The 16,311-nt window shown below is 62.5% G+C and overlaps 7 protein-coding genes across 8 annotated transcripts; 1 reads left to right on the forward strand and 6 right to left on the reverse strand.

The window, feature by feature from the left end:
* Window positions 1-17: 17 nt before the first annotated feature.
* Window positions 18-1,379, reverse strand: SDRG_04717 (hypothetical protein). Its single transcript, XM_008610398.1, has 2 exons — window positions 795-1,379; window positions 18-747 (listed from the first exon to the last, which is right to left on the reverse strand). The coding sequence occupies exons 1-2, from the start codon at window positions 1,126-1,128 to the stop codon at window positions 71-73; spliced, it is 1,011 nt and encodes a 336-aa protein (XP_008608620.1). The 5' UTR covers window positions 1,129-1,379; the 3' UTR covers window positions 18-70.
* Window positions 1,380-1,520: 141 nt separating this feature from the next.
* On the reverse strand, window positions 1,521-2,020 carry SDRG_04718 (hypothetical protein). Its single transcript, XM_008610399.1, has one exon. It carries the CDS (start codon window positions 1,890-1,892, stop codon window positions 1,572-1,574), a length of 321 nt encoding a protein of 106 aa, XP_008608621.1. The 5' UTR covers window positions 1,893-2,020; the 3' UTR covers window positions 1,521-1,571.
* Window positions 2,021-2,361: 341 nt separating this feature from the next.
* Window positions 2,362-2,799, reverse strand: SDRG_04719 (hypothetical protein; the record flags this gene model as incomplete). The annotated part of the gene is made up of 2 exons (XM_008610400.1): window positions 2,362-2,385; window positions 2,443-2,799. One exon carries the CDS (start codon window positions 2,797-2,799, stop codon window positions 2,467-2,469), a length of 333 nt encoding a protein of 110 aa, XP_008608622.1. The 3' UTR covers window positions 2,362-2,385; window positions 2,443-2,466.
* A 518-nt stretch (window positions 2,800-3,317) lies between these two features.
* SDRG_04720 lies at window positions 3,318-4,728 on the forward strand (the record flags this gene model as incomplete). 2 transcript variants are annotated; one of them, XM_008610401.1, is made up of 1 exon in its annotated part: window positions 3,318-4,728. In XM_008610401.1, exon 1 carries the CDS (start codon window positions 3,325-3,327, stop codon window positions 4,597-4,599), a length of 1,275 nt encoding a protein of 424 aa, XP_008608623.1. In that variant the 5' UTR covers window positions 3,318-3,324. The 2 variants fall into 2 exon arrangements, with proteins under 2 accessions (XP_008608623.1, XP_008608624.1); XM_008610402.1 differs by having other exon boundaries at window positions 3,325-4,599.
* Window positions 4,619-5,468, reverse strand: SDRG_04721 (hypothetical protein; the record flags this gene model as incomplete). Its single annotated transcript, XM_008610403.1, has 2 exons — window positions 4,619-5,043; window positions 5,091-5,468. The coding sequence occupies 2 exons, from the start codon at window positions 5,466-5,468 to the stop codon at window positions 4,693-4,695; spliced, it is 729 nt and encodes a 242-aa protein (XP_008608625.1). The 3' UTR covers window positions 4,619-4,692.
* Window positions 5,469-5,583: 115 nt separating this feature from the next.
* On the reverse strand, window positions 5,584-11,655 carry SDRG_04722 (hypothetical protein; the record flags this gene model as incomplete). The annotated part of the gene is made up of 1 exon (XM_008610404.1): window positions 5,584-11,655. One exon carries the CDS (start codon window positions 11,653-11,655, stop codon window positions 5,584-5,586), a length of 6,072 nt encoding a protein of 2,023 aa, XP_008608626.1.
* A 642-nt stretch (window positions 11,656-12,297) lies between these two features.
* Window positions 12,298-15,666, reverse strand: SDRG_04723 (hypothetical protein). Its single transcript, XM_008610405.1, has one exon. The coding sequence runs from the start codon at window positions 15,628-15,630 to the stop codon at window positions 12,343-12,345; it is 3,288 nt and encodes a 1,095-aa protein (XP_008608627.1). The 5' UTR covers window positions 15,631-15,666; the 3' UTR covers window positions 12,298-12,342.
* Window positions 15,667-16,311: the final 645 nt, after the last annotated feature.

Here is a 16,311-nt window from a genome sequence, read left to right on the forward strand (position 1 = left end):
ATATACAATATACAATATACAATATATATTTCTTAACCTAAGTAAGTCGAGAAACAACTGCACTTCGCAATCAAGCAAGGCCGCACCAATGATAGTTGGCGCCCGCACTCGCACAGATCGACTGCGTCCACCCCGCAAAGCAGGCTGCAATCGCGCCATCGTTGTAGATGCAGTTGGTGCAGACGCCGGTGGGTGTTGTGCACGTGGTCGACGGCGGGCGCGTCGTGGCAGGTGGCGCCGGCGTCGTCGGCGCCGGTGCTGTCGTTGACGTCGGTGCCGGCGTCGGCGCAGCAGTTGATGTCGGTGATGGCGTCGTCGGAGCTAAAGTTGGAACTGTCGAGGGTCCCTGTGTTGGCGTGGGCGTTGGCCCCGGCGTTGGCCACGGTGTCTTTGGTGGGTACGCGCTGGTTTGGCACGAGAGGTTGTCGCCCGGCGAGACTCCAAGCACCGAACAAAACTTGATGTAGTTGGCGATGCGCGCTTTCTCCGAGTCCTTGTTGGGCGGGTTGAGTCCGCACTCGAGGCCGCCGTTGATGATGTACGTCGTGTAGGCAAAGCCGCCCGGCTGCCCGACCACGTTGTGAATGTTGCCGTTCCACTTGTCCGTGTTCCAGTACCAGAGCGCGCTGCGCCACACGAGGTTCTTGTCGGAGGCCACGAGCTCTGGCTGGGCCAACAGATCGAGTCCCACTGCAGCGCCAAAGTCCTTGTAGTTGTAGTTCCACGAGAGCTGGATGGCACCGCGACCTAGAGCCATTGGCTACTTGCGCATCAAGATTTACGGTGTGGAGTACCGTAATACTGCTTTCCTGGGTAGCACGGATACGCGGTTGACGCTTGGCAGTAGTCGTTCTTGGCGATCTCTTCCGCGTACTGCAGATACCCCGTCTCCAAAGCGACTTGCCCGAGAAAGGCCGCGACCTCCCGCTTGTCAACGGCGTCATTGCCAGTGTTGGCAAACTTCGGGTACGTGGCCGCCATGAGCACGAGGTTCTCGTACTGGTACACGGGCAGCGCCTGGGGAAACAGCTCGAGGAAGCGTGCCTTGGAGAAGATGGCTGCGAGGCCGCTTGCACACACTGCAGGTGGTAGCAGCGAGAACGAGATGAAGGTCAGTGTTCGAAGCATGGTCAATTGAGCAATGCAGCTAGGAAGGAGGCTCCAAACATTTGGGATCTGACGCTCGACTCAGATGTCAGTCTGAGTCGAATGCGAGCATGGAGTGGGACTATGACAGGAGTCAACGTCCATCTTGACGAGAGGTGGTCTGAGTCGCATCGCAAGAGAGTGGTCGCATGGTTCTACTAGAAGCCATTGTCGACAACAGCTACTACCAAACCATATTGCTCAGAGCCAGGCAAAAGCCTCGACCATCGTTCCAGCCGATTCGTGCCAAACGGTTTGACTCGCGGCTAGTCGAGCCGGTACTTTGGTCCAGCCGGTTACTACTAACGGCTGCGCACTAACCGACCATATTCGGCCAGTTGGATGGTTTGCCGCGTCATAGCAAATACGATAAGGTATGATGCATAGGCGTATTTCGAGTTATCTACGATCGAAAGTCACTCGAGTTAATCGTCTGCAAGACGGTCAGTGGCCGGGCGTACGCGCAGATGCGGAGTCGCAACAGCAGTAGGAAACGTGATCGTGTCAGAGTCATCAGCTGCTTTGGGGTGGCGCGGCTTGGGGCAACTGCCGGCCTTGTATGTAAACCTGCGGTTGCCGCACTTGATCTTGTCTGCAGCGCACGCATTCATGTACGTGACGCCGTCCGAGCCGCACTGCGGCTGCTGCAGGCGCGGACAAGCTTTGACGCCGCACGCGCCAGCTTGGAGGGGCTCGCCGGCAACGAGCGAGAGGAGAAGCGCCAGTAGCAGTGTGCAGCGAACCATGAATGGTGTCGGAAAATCGAAAAGTGAGCACTGAGCTCAATCGTGCACGCTATCTTGTTGCCGGATTGTGTGGCTGACAATTGACGATAGAACGCATGGCTGGCGGACTGACGGACAAGAACTGGTTGTAGACACCGAGCCGTGAAACTATGCGCAGCAGCAAGCGACGACCGCGGTGCCAAGTTACATTCTCTAAAAACTACAATTCGAGTATGTATCTGGTCATGACGTGGCAGCAGGATAGAAGGCGCCAGATGTAGCCAAGCAAGAGCTTGCCAGCATTTCCGCACCAGCCGTCGAACGAACGCGTTGGCGTACTTCGCCGCTTCAGGTCATCACTGAAGAAACTCTTGATAACCACCCAGAGAGCGCTCGATTTCATTCAGAGTTGCGGCAAGAGAATGTCGGCAACGACTTTGCGAGAAAATGTCACCAACTTGGGTTTCGTGTTAGCACAACCGGCGCCTTTGCGACAACATGATCACCCGAACAACTACGCATTTCGACTTGTTAGTTTAGCTCATTTTAATACGTCATGGGACAATATCACTCTTTGTGTAGAGCCAATCACGCCTTAGTTGTCGCGAAACGCGCGTCGAGGCTCGTCCCCCTCGTCGACTGTCGGCGCTCGCAGGTGCGGCGTGGAGAAGCGCGGAAACGTGATCGCATTCAAATCGATCGTTGCCACGGGCCTGCGTGGCGGCGGCGTCTGCTTCGGGCACGCGCCGGCCGAGTACGTGAACGCCCGATTGCTGCACTTTGCCTTCTCCGCGAGGCACGCGTTCGTGTAGATAACGCCGTCCGAGCCGCATTGCAGCTCCACGATCGGCAGACACAACTCGTCTCCGCACGCGTGGACGCCTACGCACGCGACTGCCAGCAGCGCGACGGTCCGCGCTCCTCGCATTGTTTGGTCGATTGCGTGTTTAGAAGTGAGTTGCTGTGGCCAATCGGAGCGCCGTGTGACAGAAGGGACGGGCTGACCGACACGCACCGCGCGTTGCCAACGGCGCTCAGTTCAAGGACGACCTCGCCTTGCGCATTTGTCTGCATGCGTCAAGCTCGTGCGTTAGCGAGATTTAGGTATGACCTACACATGCCATGTGCCGCCCGTGCTGGGCGATCGCCATTTCAAGAAGCCGCATGTCACACTTATTAACCGGATTTTCCGGATGACGTGGCAGAGCTGGAAGCGGCCATTATGCGGAACGTCGCTGCCACTGAGTTGGACTGATAAGATTAAGAATCAAAGCCATTGCAGTAATTTGGACATCTACCAAACACGTCTCTGGCGCAGAGGCTCTGGCGCAGCAGATGTGCTTCAATCCAGCATCAATCAACCCTTGGGCGATTTCATTGGATCAGCTAATTTAGCTCCGCAAATCACATGCGACTAGGTACAATCCAGCGACAGAAAAGTGCAATTGACAACATGGCCCTTTCGCTCAGCGCCGACGTCCTTGGGACGATCGCCACCTTCGTCGCATGTCCCTACACGTTCCAAGCCCTCGTGGAGCTCTCGCCGTACGAAGAGCTCGGCGACCCGCTCCAAGCCTTTGTCACTCTCGCGCGCTCCGTGCCCGCGGCGTACCTCTGGCCTCGCCTGCGCTGCGACGCCCTCACGCCGGACGAGCTCGCATCTGTCGGCGCCTTCGCCTCGCTTCGACCACTGCTGTGCTTTGGTGGTATTCCGCGAGCCAACTACGCCTTCCTGGAGGAGGCGCGCATTGTTTTTACCAAGCCCGTGTCGCTGGCGGTCGCCGCCGCGCTACTGGGACCCAACGTCGATGAGATGTCGCTGGTGCTAGACCAGGCGGACGATCCAAGCGATATCGCAGCCTTTCTCGAGGCATTAGCTGCGACACCGCGACTGCGCAAGGTTCAATTTCGCCTTGGCGCCACTTTGGTGCCACGCCTCGTGACGCCGCTGCTTCACGGGCTCTTCCAGCATCCGAGCATCCGAGACGTGGCCATCGATGGATCTACCTGGGAGACAGTCCCTTCGTTCGTCATGGACTTGCTCCTCGAGTTGCTGCAGCAGCCGCGCATAGAAGCCTTCGCGCTTCGCGGTATGGCTTCTCAAGGGGAGCTCTTGGACGCACTTCGAACCTCGCGACTGCGCAGCATTGACTTTGTGCGCCAAGGCAACCTCAGCGATCGACTACCGTCGTCGCTGCGACACCTCAAACTTAAATCCAAGTTTGGCGGCGCATGGCAGCCTGCCGACGTCCTCGACGGCGCTCGGCTCACGCATCTCGAGCTACTCGGTGCGGCTGCCACCAGCTTCACGACCGAGCCCACGGACCTCTGCTCCGCGCTCCGAGCTATGCCGGCGCTCGAGTACCTCGCCATTGACCACGTATCTGCATCTGACGCCCAGAGCTTGGCCGAGCTCTTGCCGACGCTCGGTCACCTCGAGGAGCTTCGCCTCGACTGCGCAACGCTCTCGACAGCGCACCTTGCATTTCTCGCGCGCTGCCGCCGCCTCCAGCGCGCCGCCTTGCGCAACGTTGCTTGGGACCATGCTCGCTCGTGGGAACATTGGATCGATGACGCAGTCTCCCCCGCGCTGCGCCATCTGTGCCTCGCAGGCCACGCGATGCCAACGGCCGAGATCACTCGTCTCTTCCGCGACCTCTGTCCTCGCCTCGTAGTGTGCTGTCTGAGCACAAACGACCGCTGTGCGCTTCCGGACAAGGATGCTTGAAGCTGCAATTTGATGTTTACTCGGTAACATTTACTCACGAATTATGGACAACTTGTATTTTGTACACAGATGGAGCGCTTCTGCAGGCTACTCTCAAGCAGCTGTCTTTTGCTTCTTGCACGTCGACGGACGGGAATGGTGTCGAGGCTTCGTGGCCGCCGACATTTCTGCGCCGACTGTCGACCGATGCCGGACGCGTCGACGCTTCTTCACTCCTCCCGATCGTCGGAGGCTGCTGCTGTCCTCGATTTGAAGGTGCTCGCATTCGTTCAGCGCTTGGAGCTGCTCCAAGAGGATGTTGGCGAAGACCTTGAGCGAGTCGTTGGGCGCGATCTCCAAGCGCGCTCGAACCCGCTCGCGCAAGATCGCCGGCTGCACCCTCTCCACGATAGCGGCCACAATGAGCCGCCCATACGTGGCCATCTCGGTCTGCAGCGCGGCCTCCTCCACGAGTCTGCCCACTTGAACCCCACGAGTCTGCCCACTTGAACCATAAAGTCAAGGCGCTGGCCGTTGGCATCCCCCGTCGGCGACAAGGGCATGTGCAGCGAGGCAAAGCATTTGCGAATGTCGTCCGCCGACTTGATATGGGGCGTCTCCATGATCGTGGCGAGCCGGGTGCGCAGGCCCCTCTCAGTGAGGCTGGCGGGGTCCATGTGCCAGTCAAACTCGCACGCAACTCTGAGCAAGTCGGGGTCCACGCAGCTCGTCCACGACGCGACGCAACCGGCAAGCGGGACGTTGACAGCCCGGCAGTACAACGCCATGTCGCGGCAGTAGTCTCTGTACGCGCGCCTCCAGCGCACGAGGTCGACCCGCCCCAAGGACGTGATCGGCGGCGCGTTGGGCGGCGAGCGCCAGAGTGGCATCGAAGTGTCTCCCAGCGTGCAGCTCGCTTTGTAACTATGTCGAAGTTTAGCGAGCACAAAAACGCGTTTGTCTAGTAACTTCGACAAATGTGTAGTAGTAGTAAGCGTCTCTAAACTAGACGTGGACGTCGTCGTCGCCTGGTACAATCATGTTGATGTCGAAGGAAAGGCCAGTGTCGTGGTCGGCAAGGCAGTCGTCGTTGTCTTCGTTGGCCATCGGACAGTCCTGCTCGTCATCGTCGTCATCGTCGGATGGATTGTCCGACGGCATCGCAATCGCAAAGTTGATGGCGCCGAGCGTCGAGAGCACGGACGGGTCGAGGCGCTCTGGCTGGTCGCGTATCGCCCAGACAAAGAAGCCGAGGGGCATGAGAAACGCGCCTTCGGGCCACCCGCCGCCACGCATCGGGACGTGGAAGAGCAGTGGGACGCGCGAATCACTGTGGAGCGTCGTGTAGTGCTCAATGCACTGCAGGACGAGCACGGCCGAGTAGACGCGCTTGCCCGTCGAGAGAGGGGTGACGGCCGACGGCACCCAAAGCAGTGCCAGCGACTCGACGTACTTGGTCTCCATCTCGGCCAGCCACGATTCGCGCTTGGCGTCCAGCAGTAGCAAGTCGGTGCCCCAGAGATCGCGCGGCCACGGCGACGTCGCCGGCACCTCGAACGTCGTCGGCGGGTGCGTCGGGAACTCGGCTGCTAAGAGCGTCATACCTTCTGGAATCACGTCGAGCGGCACGTCGTCCCACTCGAAGCCGAGCGCGTCCAATTGCGCTAAAGCCGACGGCATGATACCGGTCGGCGTCAGCTGCCGCAGCCATGCGACGACCTGGCCGAGCGCCATGCCGTGCGCGGACGCCGGCCAGACGGCGACGGGCTGGATGACGAAGTCGCGCGGCACGTGCAAATGGTCAAAGAGGGCCTTGAAGGTCGCGAGCGCCTCAAGCTTGGCGAGCCAGCGCGCGTCGAGGTCGATGCCGCGGACGCGGAGCTCGAACCGGTGGTTCATGGTCGCAAACGTCTGCCCGATTTCAAGCGACAGCAAGCACGCGCCGACTGCGACGTCTGCGAGCTTCTCGGGGCACGCGGGCGAGACGTCGCCGAGGCGCGTGTACTCGGACGGCGGCGAGCGCAGTCGCATCCACAGATCGAGCGCTTGGAGGTGCGCGATCCATTGGCGGTGGGCGTCGTCGAAAAACACAAAGCCGAGCTCCGAGAGCTGGTCGCGCACGGGCGTCGGCATCGCGTCGTCGCTGCGCAGGCGCTGGGCGAACACACCGAGCTTGAGCTTCCACGTCATGGACGGCCACGTGCGGTCGTTCTCGGGCACGACGAACGTCGGCGGCACCTCCAAGTGCCCGTGCATCCGCTTGAACGCGCGAAGGGCTTCGACCGCGACGTTGTAGACCACCATGGACGGGCGCGGCGCCGGCGACACGGGCACCGACCGGCTCGGCGTACTTGGCGTCGAACGAATGTGCGCGATGGGCGAGGGTGCGACCGGTGTTGCCGGGCTCGAGGCCGGTGCGGGTTGAAGGGCGTCGGCCGCCGCGACGCGAATGGCCTCGATCGTCGTTCGCGGCAGCAACAGCATGCGTTTGGCCGTCGTCATGCACTCGACCCAGTGGCCGAGCCGCGCGCCGTGCAGGTCGCTGGGCCACTCGGCGTCAGATGGCACGACAAAATCGGACGGGACCGTCTTTCGGCCGTGGAGACGGTAAAAGATCCGGAGACCGTTCACAATGTGCGCCCACGTCGCCGTCGAGTTAAAGCGAAAGCCGATCGCGCGCAGCTTGGCGGTCTGGTCGGACTGGAGCTTGGTCGCGCGGAGGCCCACGAACCACGCGAGCTCGCCCAAGTGCACATGGTGCCACTGCGTCGGCCAGGCCAGCGTGGCGGGCACGACAAAGTCCAGCGGCACCGACGCCTCGCCGACAACGCGTCGGTAGGCGTCGACGAGCGACACAAAGCCGTCAAAGGGTGGCACGTCGGCCAAGAGACCTATGCTTCGCAGCAGCCTCTCCATGTCGGACGGGATCTCAAACCAGTGGTATCGCAGCGACGGCGGCACGAACGACAAGAGAATGTTGGCGGCGCCCGACGGCCACGCCTCGTCGCCGGCCGGCACAACAAAGTCGGTCGGGATCGCGTCGACGCGGCCGTAGAGGCGCTTGTACACGACAAGCGCTTCGATCTGAACCGACAAGTCGATGGTGAGCACGACGCGCTCGCCGGACGACGGGTCTCGCACGACGCAGCGCGACGAGGGCGCGGCCGAGCGCCACGTCAGACCTATGGCGCGGAGATCGGCTTCTCTTGCGACGTCGTACATGCGCTTGTAGCTGCAGATCTTGGAGACGATGATGCCGAGGCGCATGCCGCGACAGCTCTCGGGCCACTGCCGCGTCTGAACCGACGGCACGACAAAGTCCCGCGGCACTTCGGCGGCGCCGTGCAGTGCGCGGTAAATCGCAATCGCAAGCGCCTTCTGGTGCCAGTCGGCAACCTGCGGCGCCACGGCCGTTGTGGATGCGACTGCCATGGTTGGCGCGACTGCCGGGGTCGGCGGCCGTGGCAGCGGTCCTGACGGCGTCGGTTCCAGCACTTTGAGTTGTTGTCGAGGCGACGGCTCAATCGGAGGCCGCACTTGCGCCGCGTGTCCGAGTCGCGGTTGGGTCTGCAGCCACCGGATGCCTTCTGCAAGCGGGAAGCCGTGGCTGTGCTCCGGCCATGCAACGCCGGTCGTCGGAATCGTAAACGTCGGCGGGAGGCGCGCCGACCCGATTACGTCACGCAGCACTCGTCCCATCGCGCGCAGTCGCGCCTTGATGGATTCGACCTCGGCGGCCGTCTTGGGGGGGACCCACGGCAGAGCGCTGTTGTTCGTTGGTGGCGCCCAGAGTTCGCTGAGAGCCGCCGCGGTGGCGCGTGGCAGCAGCGACAGTCGGTGCGCGACGCGTGTGCGGTCCGACCAGTACCCGAGCCGGAGCCCCGCGAGGTCCGAGGGCCACGAAGCCGGCGCTACGAACGCGCTTGGCACGCGCAACGCGCCGTAGTTGTGCGCAAACTGCTGCAGCCCTCGGAGGATCCGCGCCCACGTTGCGTCCGCGTTAAAGTAAAACCCGGCTTCGTCCAGCAGCGTCAGCTGCTCCGCGTCCAGCGCTCGCGCCTTCAAGCCGACCGACCACGCGAGGTCCCCGAGCGCAAGGCCACGCCACGCCTCGATCCACGGCCCGCCCGACGCCGGCACGACAAAGTCCCGGGCGATGGCGCCCGAGCCAAACTCGGCGCGGTACGTCTTGACGAGCTCCACAAACGTCTTGAAGTCCGGAATGTCAACGACGATGCCCGCGGAGCGCACCCACTGGGACTGGCTGTCTGTGAGCTCGTACATGTGGGCGCGGAGCGACGGAATCACGTACTCGAGCACGACACCGCGCGCCGCGGCCGGCCATGCGTCGTCATCGTCGGACGGCACGACAAACCCGGCCGGGATCTTGAGATGGCCGTGGAGCCGCTTGAAGGTCACGACCGCCGAGATTAGCGGGTCCCAGCGCATGTTGCGGGCATGCATCTTGCCAGAGTCAGCGGACTGCAGGACGGCGCGCGTCACCCCCCGCGTCGTGCGCCAGAGGAACCCGAGAGCGTCGAGCATGCGCTGGCGCTCGGGAGGCACCACAACGCTCGAGTAGCGCAGCTGCGTGACGAGGATGCCGAGTGAGAGTCCGTGGAGGTGCGGCGGGTACGGCGCTGCTGCCGGGACGCGGTACGAGGTCGGCACGGCCAAGTCCCCGTGCTCCAACCGGTACAGAATCATAGCCTCGATCTTGTGATCCCACGGTCGCTGCGGTCGCGGACCGGCTTTGCCCGACATTTCCGAGCCTTCGGTCTCGTTCGGGTCGAGCTTGACGCTACCCTCGCCGTCGCTCCCGTCGTCGTCAGCCGCGCTTACAGGCGCCGATGCTTGCGTCCAGTCAAACCCAAGGGCCTCCAGCGCCGCCTTGTACACGGGGTCGATCCACGGCTGCGTCCGGAGAGCGCAGAGGATAGCGCCGAGCTGGAGGCCGCGTCGCTCGAGGTCAGTCGCCTCGGGTGGCACCACATAGTCTTGCGGCACCTTGACGTCGCCAAACTCGGCGCGGTACGTCGTGAGCGCCGAGAGCACGTGGGCCCACAGTGCAGCCGCGTTCTGTGCTTCATCGTCGGTCGGGTGGCGGCTCTCGAGGCGCTCGATCTCTTGCTGAACGGACGCTGGCAGTTGCCGGAGCTCACGGATGCGCTGGAGGCGGCGATGCCAGCGGCCAAGCTGCAGTCCACAAATGTCCGTGGGCCACGCTTGGTCGTCCGTCGGCACGACAAAGCTCTCGTCGACGTCGACGCTTCCATGAATGGCCTTGTGTGCATGCAGCGCTCGCAGAATGCGCGCGTAGGTCGTCGGAGTGTTGAAGACAAAACCCGTCGCGGCAAGCTCCTCCTCGGCGCCGAACGCGAGCCCCGCGGCCCGCAGCCCGACGCCAAATGCAAGCTCGCCGAGGCAGAGCCCGTCCCATCGTGCGGGCCAGTCGGGCGAAGCAGGCACTTGAAAGTCGAGGCCGACGCTGCCATGGCCAAACTGGGCTCGAAAGACGCGGAGGAGATCGAGGAGTTCAGCCCAGGGCGGGAGGTCCTTGCAGAGCCCGAGCCCGTGGACGACCACTTGCTGCTCGACGTCTAGGTCGTAAAAGTGGTGCGGGAGGCGCCGGAGCATCTCGCGCACGACGATGCCACTCGCCTTGCGCGACCACGGCGGCGAATCGTCTGGTACAGTGAATCCAACGGGCACGTCGACATGGCCGTAGAGCGAGTGAAAGGTGCTGAGCGTTTCCACGAGGTCGACCAGCGGCACCGACTTGGTGCAGCCGACGCCGGGCAGCCGCGTCGCCCGGTGTTTGCTGACCCAAATGAACCCGAGGTCGTCGAGGTCGGCGATGCGGTGGGCGCGCTGGAGGTGGAGCGCGCCCCGGAACGCTGTGATGTACGCGCCGAGCGTCATGCCACGCAGGTGCCGCGGCCACTGACGGTCGTGCTCGCCGACGGTAAACCCCTGCGGGACAAACAAATGCCCATAAATGGAGCGGTACGTAATGAGCGCGTCGACCTTGTCGGCCCACAAGACGCGGAGGCGCTGCAGGCGGCCCTCGTCGGCGTCCACTCGCTTGCGCTTGAGCGAGAGGAGGTTACTCAAAGAGGCCGGCGGTTCGTTCGGCGTGCGTGGCCGCATCGGCGGGTTGACCAAAAGCAGCTTCTTTGCTTGCCAGAACCGTCGCGCAAAGTGGCCGAGGCGCACGCCCCTCAGCGAGGCGTCCCACTCGTCTGTGTGCGGCACGACAAAGTCGGCGGGTACCGGGTTGGCGCCGTCGACGATGGTTTCGTACGCGGCGATGCCTCGCTCGATGGACGCCCACGTCTCGGGCGATTGAAAAAGCAGCTGAGAGTAGTCGAGTTTGAACCGCTTGTCCCGCGGCAGCAGCTCGCGCTTGATGCCGAGGAACCACACGAGCTCGCCAAGGCCGAGGCCATGGAACTCGGTCGGCCACGCGTCGGTGGCGGGCACGAGATACTCTATCGGCACGGTCTGGCGCTTGACGTTGGTCTTGTAGAGCGTCAGGAGGCGCCGGACGTCGCTCCACTGCGGCAAATCGGTGCAGAGCGAGAGCCGGTGCACGGTCGCCACCTCGTCGACGCCCAGATCGTAAAAGAAGCAGCGAAGCGTCTGCGGCGCGTACCACAGCATGGCGTTGGCCGCGTCCGCCGGCCACGCGTCTGACTTTTCGGGCACAATAAAGCCCTGCGGGATCTCCAAGTGCCCGTGGCGGTCGTGGTACGTCTGGAGCGCGGCGACGAGCGCCGAGAGATCGAGCTTCTGGATGCGCGGCTTGCCAAAGACGCTGACGACCGCGCGCTCAATGCCCTCGGTCGGCGCCCACACAAAGCCGATGGCCTCAAGCTGCTCGAAGCGGTCCGGGTCCTGCATCTTGATCGCGTTGCGGGCGTTGGCCGAGATCATGCCCAGCGGGAGGCCATGCAGGTACGCCGGCCAGGGCTCGGTAGCGGGCACGCGGTAGCCCGAGGGCACGCGGCAGTGGCCGTAGACAGAGCGGAAGGTCGCGAAGGCTTGCACCTTGTGCTCCCACGGCGTCTCGATCATCGGTGCTTATGCCAACTGCACCGCGCCGTCGTCACGACCACGTGCAACAGGACCACCTGGTATTCATTTCGACGGATATCATTACAGTAGCCAAGTGTAGGCCGCAGAAGTTCATAAGCTTTGTCGTCGTTGTCTGGTCGTGCACCAATCACTGACGGCGACGACCATCGACACCATTAGCTGCCAAGGCGGCGACCGCCCAGCACCAGTCGTTTTGCCGACTCGTTAACGGTTAAAGCAGCGTGTTTCTAGACACTGCCAGCACCACTGACTCCAAGTCGACACACGATTTCACACTATTTCACGTAGCAGCAAGAACTAGCGACATTGAGGTGGAAGGGTCCTGTCGTCGTGGCCAAACGATGATAGAAGGAAGCGTGTATATATTTATATTAGACTTTTGCACGGGATACTCTAAACTATTGCACGGGATGCCCTACAGCTGGAGGTGGCATATGCGTATCGAACCGTTCGTATTGGAGTGGCAGGGGTACGTGATTACCTCTGTCGGTCGGTCACAGTACTTGGCGCTAATGACGTGGCGCTCTGTGGTGGCATCGTGGAATGGTATGGACGAATATGGTCCAAAATTCGAGTGGAAGCCATTCCGAGTATCTACCAGTATATATATGTGCTTCTCGGTACAACGACGCCCAATCACTATTTTGTTTCATTGTGGGGTTACGTCTACGGCTTGAGAGCGACCAAGGCGGCCCGCCGAGCCCTGGACAGCCGTATGTGGCCGTTGTTGAGCTGCTGCACCAAGTGGCCAAGCGGCAGCGCCGAGCCCGTCATGTAGTCGAACGGGACGTTCAAATGCCCATAGTAGTCGCGAAACTGGTAGAGGGCTTCGAGAAAAGCGCTCCACTCGGCCGGCTCTTCGAGGCAGAACACTGGAACCGGACGCAAGTCCCAGATCTCACCGGGAGACGACGCTAAGATCGTAGTGGCGCGTGCCGGCTCGTGGCGGGCCGTGAGGTCGACCGTGTTCTCGTTCTGGGTACCCTCGTCCGTGTCCCACTTGAAGCCGAGCGCGTCGAGCTGTGCGACGGCCCATTCGACGACACCCGCCCGGCCCAGCTTGCGCAGCCACGAGACGGCGTCACCGAGAGGAAAGCTGTGCATCGCTGGCGGCCAGACGTCGGAGGCTTCGATGACGAACGACCGCGGCACTCGCAAATGGTTGTAAATGGCCTTGAACGTCGCGAGCGCTTCGAGCTTGGAGCGCCAGCGCGCATCAAGGTCGATGCCGCGGGCGAGGAGTTGCGGCCTGTGGTGTGTGTTCTCGAACACTTGGCCAACCTCGAGCCGGAGGAGACACGCCCAGATGGGCAGACCTCGCAGCACCGGAGGGCAGGCGGGCGTCACGGCACCGAGGACCGTCGACTCGCAACGAGTCCGCGTGCTTTGCAGCCACATATCCAAGAGACCCAGGTACATGCTCAGACGCCGCGCCTCCACAGTCTTCGCTGGAATTAGAGCTGACGATGGAATCGAAGCTGGCGACGACGCAACGACGTCACGGGACGGTGTCACGACCGTGTCACTGGGCAACGTCTTCGCTGGAATTAGAGCTGTCAGAGCTGGCGACGACGCAACGACGTCACTGGACGGTGTAACGACCGTGTCACTGGGCAACACATCGGGTGTCCGAGTTGGCGGCGACAAGGCGCGGTGGTCCTCAGTATCGTCCCTGGGATCGTCCGTTGTGAGCGCATCGATGGCCGCGACGGTCTCTGCCGGCAAGAACCGAAATCCCCGCGCCTTTGTGATCACGTCGACCCAGTGCCCGAGCCGGAGACCGTGAACTTCCGTGGGCCACTCGGGTGACGCTGGTACGACAAACAAATTTGGTACCGCCGTCGAGCCATGCAGCTTGTAGTACTCTCGCCAGCCGCGGACGATGCGCGCCCAGGTCGCCGGCGAGTTGAAGACGTAGCCGGTGGCCTTGAGCCGCGCGCGCCGCACCTTGTCCAGTCCATGGGCCTTGAGTCCGAGCGTCCACGCGAGGTCGCCGAGCGCCAGACCCCGCCAGTCGTCGGGCCACTCGTCGCCCGTGGATGGCACCGCAAAGTCGCGACGGACCGCACCGGTGCGATACACTTGGCGGTAGATCGCCACGAGGCGTAAGAGCGTATCAAAGTTGGGCAGGTCCGTGACGATACCGGCAGCGTGCACGCGCTCAGCGTCGGCATCCGAGAGCTCGTACAACTGCGCCCGAAGCAATGGAATGACGCAGTTGAGCACGACATGGTGCGCGGCGGTGGGCCACGCGGCGTCGTCGGGTACAACAAAGCCATCGGGGACGTCGAGATGCCCGTGGAGGCGCTGGAACGTCACCAGCGCCTCGATGAGCGCGTCAAATGCCACTGGCCGAATCTGAATGTCGGGGTCGTTCGGCAAAAGGACACGACAGCGCGAGCCGGAGCCCCGGACGCGCCAGAGAAACCCGATCGTGTCGAGGTCGCGGAGCCGGTCGGGCCGTAGCCGCTTGGACCCGTGGCGTAAGCGGCTCACAACCTTGCCCAGCGGCAAACCGTGTAAATGAGCCGGGTACGGAGCTGTCGCCGGGACGATCAGCGTCGAGGGAACGGCGAGGTGTCGGTGCTCGTCTCGGAAAATGACGAGCGCCTCGAGTTTGTCTTCCCACGACCACTGGCGATTGCCCCGGGGCCGGTCGGTGGTTGCAGAAGACGGACCGATGTCGACAGACGACACACGGGCAACGCCACTGCAGCCATCTTCAACAACGTACGTTGCCTTGATGAGGTGGCGCTTGAGCCCGAGTTTCTCGAGCACCGCGATGCGGTCGGCGTGCAGCGACGACGACTCGCGCAGCAAGGTGGCGACGGCGCCCAGCTGGAGTCCAAGGCAGCCGGAGGGCCATAGAGAGGACGCCATTGGGACGCAAAAGTCCTTTGGAACATCGACGTGCCCGTGGATGATCTGGTACGTCTCGAAGCCCAGCAGAGTCGACTCCCAGAGCGGCGCAGCGTCGCACAACGGCGACCCTTGGTTGAGGCCCTCGACGTCTTGCTGCGTCACTGGTGGCAGTAGACGCAGCACGGACGCGCGCGCGACGAGACCAAACAAGTGGCCGAGGCGCATGCCACAGAGGACAGTGGGCCACGCGGGCGCGTTGGGGACGACGAACGTTGCGGGAACATTCGTGCTTCCATGCATGTACTGGTAGTGGCGAAGGCCGTCGACGACCCGCGACCACGTAGCATGCGCGTTGAAGTCGATCTTGAAGCTGTCGAGCTGAAAGCGCTTTTCGCGGGGCAGCGCCTCGCGCTTCCGGCCGAGGTACCAGGCGAGCTTGCCGAGCGCACGGCCAGTAAACTCGGCCGGCCACCCTTCGCTCGAGGGCACTTCAAAGTCGATCGGAATCGCGTTGCTGCCAGTGAGCGTCTTGTAGAATGCCAGCAGCTTGAGAACGTCTGGCCACTTGAGGAGGTACGTGCAGAGGCCGAGCCCGTGCACGACGCTGGCGTCGTTCGCTGCGAGCTCGTAAAAGTGGCTCATGAGCGTCTGCGGCGTGAAATAGAGCAAGAGATTGGCTCCTGCGCTCGGCCATGCGTTGTCGTTGGTGGGCACGACAAAGTCCTGGGGGACCTCGAGGTCGCCATGGAGCGCGTGGTAGGCATGGAGCGCGGCCACGAGCACCGACAGATCGGTGGTCTGCAAGCAGCGCACGCCGTCAACGACGAAGAGCGTCCGATACACGATGCGACTTAGTGACCAGACAAAGCCGAGCGCTTCAAGCAGTGCAAACCTGTCGGGCGAGAAGGACTTGGCCGAGATGCGCAGGGCGAGGGCAATTTGGCCGAGATGAAGGCCGTGCAGGCGCGCCGGCCACGGCGCCGACGCCGGGACCTTGTACTCTGCTGGGACGCGGCAGTGGCCATGGACGGCGCGGAAGGTCGCGAGCGCCGTCACCTTGTCCTCCCACGAGGTCCGCCGGCGCGACGCCATCGTCGATTGGGCTTGCTTGGCGTCGTCCAATTGGATCGCAGGAAATAGATAATATAGAAAGGCGAAAAAAGCAATAGTTAACAGAAACCAGCATCCCACCACCGGAACGCTGCCAGCCCATTTAGAATGGCTGGCCACTCGGTAGCGGTCTCGAGGCAGACAACCGAGCGAAGGTCGATGGCCCAGAGGTCGGTCTTGGGTCGCGCAGCTGAGGCGACTCTAGTTGGCTCGAGACTGCAACGCACAGTCGCATGGTCGGTGGTCTCGTCCAGTGAGGTCACGGACGCGCATTCGACTTTAGCAGCATCGTGTGCATCTCCAACGTCCTTGTCCTTGCGAGCTGCCTTAACTACGTCCTCATCCACAGAGCTACGACCTCGCCTTTCGACTCGAAATCGAGCGCGTCAGCCTCGGCAACGCGAGCCGGCGTCAGTCGCCGCCACCAAGCAACAACGTCGGCAAGGAAGACCCTGTGCGACGACCGGCGTCTCGGGGTCTCGGGGACGTTTCTGCGCTCGTGGACCGCCTGGAAGCTCAAAAGCGCTTCCAGTTTGGTTCTCCATCGCGCCTTGGTGTTCCGACCTGCGGCGGTGAAGCGCGGCTGCTGAGGGTCAACGCAGCAACAGTCCATGGTCAATAATTGACCCATGAACAGTCGTTTTCACCTCTGGTCCGGATACA

This window comes from Saprolegnia diclina, assembly GCF_000281045.1.
Source record: "Saprolegnia diclina VS20 unplaced genomic scaffold supercont1.12, whole genome shotgun sequence".
Taxonomy (NCBI): domain Eukaryota; phylum Oomycota; class Saprolegniomycetes; order Saprolegniales; family Saprolegniaceae; genus Saprolegnia; species Saprolegnia diclina.

Coding starts and splice junctions, on each gene's coding strand:
- SDRG_04717 (XM_008610398.1), bottom strand. CDS start 1,128: ATGCTTCGAACACTGACCTTCATCTCGTTCTCGCTGCTACCACCTGCA. Junction 748..794: donor CCCAGGAAAGCAGTATTACG/GTACTCCACACC, acceptor CAATGGCTCTAG/GTCGCGGTGCCATCCAGCTC.
- SDRG_04718 (XM_008610399.1), bottom strand. CDS start 1,892: ATGGTTCGCTGCACACTGCTACTGGCGCTTCTCCTCTCGCTCGTTGCC.
- SDRG_04723 (XM_008610405.1), bottom strand. CDS start 15,630: ATGGCGTCGCGCCGGCGGACCTCGTGGGAGGACAAGGTGACGGCGCTC.